This window comes from Aplysia californica, unplaced genomic scaffold (genome assembly GCF_000002075.1).
Source record: "Aplysia californica isolate F4 #8 unplaced genomic scaffold, AplCal3.0 scaffold00317, whole genome shotgun sequence".
In the NCBI taxonomy this organism is placed as follows: domain Eukaryota; kingdom Metazoa; phylum Mollusca; class Gastropoda; order Aplysiida; family Aplysiidae; genus Aplysia; species Aplysia californica.
Window position 1 is genome coordinate 699,381 of NW_004797587.1, and position 3,825 is coordinate 703,205.

A 3,825-nucleotide genomic window follows, 5' to 3' on the forward strand; every position below is an offset into this window, starting at 1 on the left:
TGGGTGTTACTGAAGGTTGTCTGTAGGCGGGCTTGCCATGCGGTGTTCCTTCCCAGACCAGAGGCAGAATGAAAGTTGGCGCCGAACTCTCGCAATAAATAGGCAAAAAATCACGAGACCGGAAGCCGGAAACCGTTCGGAGAAATAACGATCGGCACTATTTCTCCGAACGTTCGGAGAAATAGTCACTTCCTAAATTTAATGTAGATAATCTTGATTTAGAATCTAGATCTAGATCTAGATATCTAGATCTAATCTAGATCTAGATTCTAGATCTAATAATTTTGATTCTCGACGAATAGGCCTAGATTCTAGTATAGATCTAGATTCTAGTCTATTCTAGATCTAGTGATCCAGACTCTGTATTGTTATATAGATCTAGAATCTAGACTCTAGAGTCTATGTGGTATTGTCTGTGATTTATATTACGAAGTGATTATTCGGACTCGAGTCCGAATATGAAATAATGTTATTCGGACTCTGGTTCTTGTCCAGCATGACATCACTTCCAACTTCCTGTGACTCGTGACTCCGGCTTCCTGTCCTGCCTCACTCGTGACTCGCCGCAGGCTGGGTAGAGACCGGGATCACTTCGGGCAAAAAGGCGTTTTGTGCAGGAGCCGAGTTTTAATCTTATGATGAATTTGAGGCCGGCCTGAAAAGTTATAGCGCTTCTAATAAATGTTTATTTGTCAAGAGGTCATCAGAAGCAATTAAAGATGGCTCTTTAGCGTGTGTCGGGGTCAGATGGGCGGGCTGTGTGCGTGTCGGGGAGGGGGGTGGGGGGGCACTATCGGTCCGGGCGTTGAACGTCGCATACGCGTCAGTCTTTTCCCCCCGGCAACTGATCATTATTACAATAATTTAATAAGCTAGTCTTGACGTAGATCTACATGTAATGAATTGTACGCTGGTCTATGGAATCAAAAGTTGCCGTATGCTCAGCTCTACACAGCAACACAACTTTTTCAGGATAAACAGCTCATAATATGCAGGTGCCAGGTGCTCTGCTAATCTTCAATTTCACCTTTTTCTACAACAAAGAAAGTGGGAAACATGGGGGGTGGGGGGGGCGTATCAATAAGGCGGCGGGCATCGGATCGGCAGAAAAGGTGTGGGGGGAGGGGGACTAAAAAATTGCGGAAAATTGGAAGCACTGAACGTTAGAACTATAGAACGAAGACACTTCCTTTTTTCCGGACCCGAGTCCGAATAACATTTTTTCATATTCGGACTCGAGTCCGAATAAGAATTTTTTTTATTCGGACTCGAGTCCGAATATGAGAAAATGTTATTTGGACTCGAGTCCGAATAACGACGGCCAAAACGGAAACCTGTACAACGCGGAAACGGAAAGAAAAATCCGCTCGTTTCCGAGGGTTTCACCTGTCCAAGACGGAAAATGCTTTGCCCGCTCAGCCCTCATTTGAAACAAAACTTGCAAGTTTGGTTCCACCGGCTGTAAACCGCCATGTGGGCGAGGAAGGGGAGTAGGGGTGCAATTTGAGGGTGGATGTTACCCCATCATATGAGCCCTGAGTGATGCAGATGGTCAGTGTAGTGTGGGTGTGAAATCTCACAACTGCCCATGAGAGGGCTCGAGTAGCGAGCCACTACGGAACTTTCCTGGGTAGCCAGAAGCCAGAGGTGTGAAATTAGTTTGACCAATGCCTGCCGCCCTGATCGCACGGCCAGCCGAGAAAAGAGTTCCTCACATCGTTGTTACAGTGATGGCAGTGAGGGGTGGCATTGGTGGGTAGGACTAAGGGTGGAAGCAAAGGAGATGTTCAAACGTTTCTGTTTTTAATAGGTCAAACAGTGGTCCTATGAAAGGCAAGCACTGGTGGTAATTGGATACGTAAGACTGACGCATATCATTATCGGAGCAGCTGAGAGGTGTGAAGTTTTGACCACTGCTTGCCGATCGGACAAGCGATCCTTGATCCCACCCCCCTAAATTCCCCTGTCTAAGACGGAATTTTTTTCCCGTTCCCTTGCGATTCCATCAAACACAGGTTCGACTGTATTTCTTTTTTTGTTTTCAATTTTCCATAGGGTCACAGAGTAACCAGATTTTACAGATTTTATGTGGTCTGTAGATGTGTGATGTCTTAGTATTCCTTTTTTTCATCAATCCCTTTAGACTGCCTTCAATGCTGGTTTTCTGATGCTGACTACTCACAGAATTCTATGGCGGGATCAAAGAAACAGAGTAAGTGAACACTTTAAATTATACAGCTGATTAGATTGAACCTTTGATCATTTCTTGGTGTGCTTGCCTTGCAAGATGTTGAATCTGTGCAATGTTTAAAAATACCTCATTGGTTGAAGCTACCGTTTGTGGGGCAGAGGCCAGTTTCATCTCTAAGTCTTTATGGTCATCTCTATCAATACTTTTCACCCCTGGCAGGGTATAGGCCACATACAAGCTCCTTCCATTTATCTCTATCCTGGGCCATCCTTCCTTGCTTGTTCATGGTCTTTATGGTACATTTATAGTAATAATTACTAATATTCATTGTTGTTGTTCATTTATGGTACATAAAAATATAATGTTGTTTATTTATGGTACATAATGTTCGAACGTTCATTTATGGTATGCATAATATTCATTTTCTTTCTTTATATTCGTACAACACTTTTATTTTGCCTGTGGAATTTTTGTTCTTGTACTTGTGATGTTAATTGTCCCATGAGGTACTAAATTATATCTACATTTTTTAACGCTGGTATTCGTATGTTTAGACTTTGTTCTTATCACCTCAACAAATGCTTTATATCCTTTTACAGAACTGTGTGATTAGCCTCCCACTGGCTAATGTATCGGGAGTAGATGAACAGCCATCAGGCTTCACAAAGAGGTTTGTTTTGTTTAGTGAGATCATTGCGTTGAGATCGAACCTTCTCTATTGAGGATTAAGGAAAAATGTCAAACATGCCAATGTCACCTGCCAAAAGGTACTTTATTGTTTGTGTGCAGAATGAAGGAAATTGAAGATTGGACTGAATAGGCTTGCTAAGTAAGTCTTTATGAAGTTGTGTAAGCTATCAGGCTATCTGTTGTTGGTTTTTTTGGTAAGTGTTTTATGGCGCTCACAACTGCATAAGGTCATAATATGAGCACGCGGACACACCAAACATTTTCAGTTGGTAGGAAATTTTGAATTTTTTTCGGATGGCAGCCGAAGTCTGCTGTTATCAATTTTAGACCACCTAGGGATCTTTAAGGTGGGCAACTTGCACACGGGACCTCAGGTTTTTTCGCCCTTGTCCGAGAAGGCTAGGTGTACATTTTTCCTACCAGCAGATCAGGGGTTTTGCTGAAAGACAGCAGTAAGAAAGAGCCGAGGAATAGCAGTTGAAGGCTGCAGAAAGAGTCAGGAGCCCAGAGGAGGGTCAAAGGAGGGTGGGGGCAAAAAGTGGAGATGAAAGCAGATGACAGAACATTGCTAGAGAGCAGGAAAGGAGGTGAAAAGAGATAATTTTAGAGAAGAAAATTTTTTTTCCCCATCGCTACCCGGATTCGAACCCGGGACCTTTGAATGAGAGGCAAACACCTTAACCTCTAGGCCACCTGAGCCCCCTGGCTATCTGTAGGTAATGCATTGTTATAAAAAAGGGTTTTCGCTCTACCTGTGAACTGCCTGCATAAATAGATTCTTTTAACTCCTTCTGGTATTTGTTGTGATCAGCTTTAAAGTACTCCACAATTCTTAGGAACTGTTGGCAATCTAATGTACAGTCAAACCTGTGTAAGACGGCCACCCATTGTCAAGGAGAAAAGTGGCCGTATAAGACAGGTGGCCGTCTTAGGCAGGACTGATC

The 3,825-nt window shown here is 43.3% G+C and overlaps 1 protein-coding gene across 1 annotated transcript in view; it reads left to right on the plus strand.

Annotated features, from left to right (window-relative positions):
• The window catches only part of LOC101848053 (vacuolar protein-sorting-associated protein 36), a 17,141-nt gene that overhangs the window by 649 nt on the left and 12,667 nt on the right, over positions 1-3,825 (plus strand). Inside the window, exons 2-3 of the mRNA XM_005102221.3 lie at positions 2,144-2,212; positions 2,791-2,861. Of these exons, the coding sequence (XP_005102278.1) occupies positions 2,144-2,212; positions 2,791-2,861 (140 nt within the window). The remainder of the gene's footprint in view (positions 1-2,143; positions 2,213-2,790; positions 2,862-3,825) is intronic.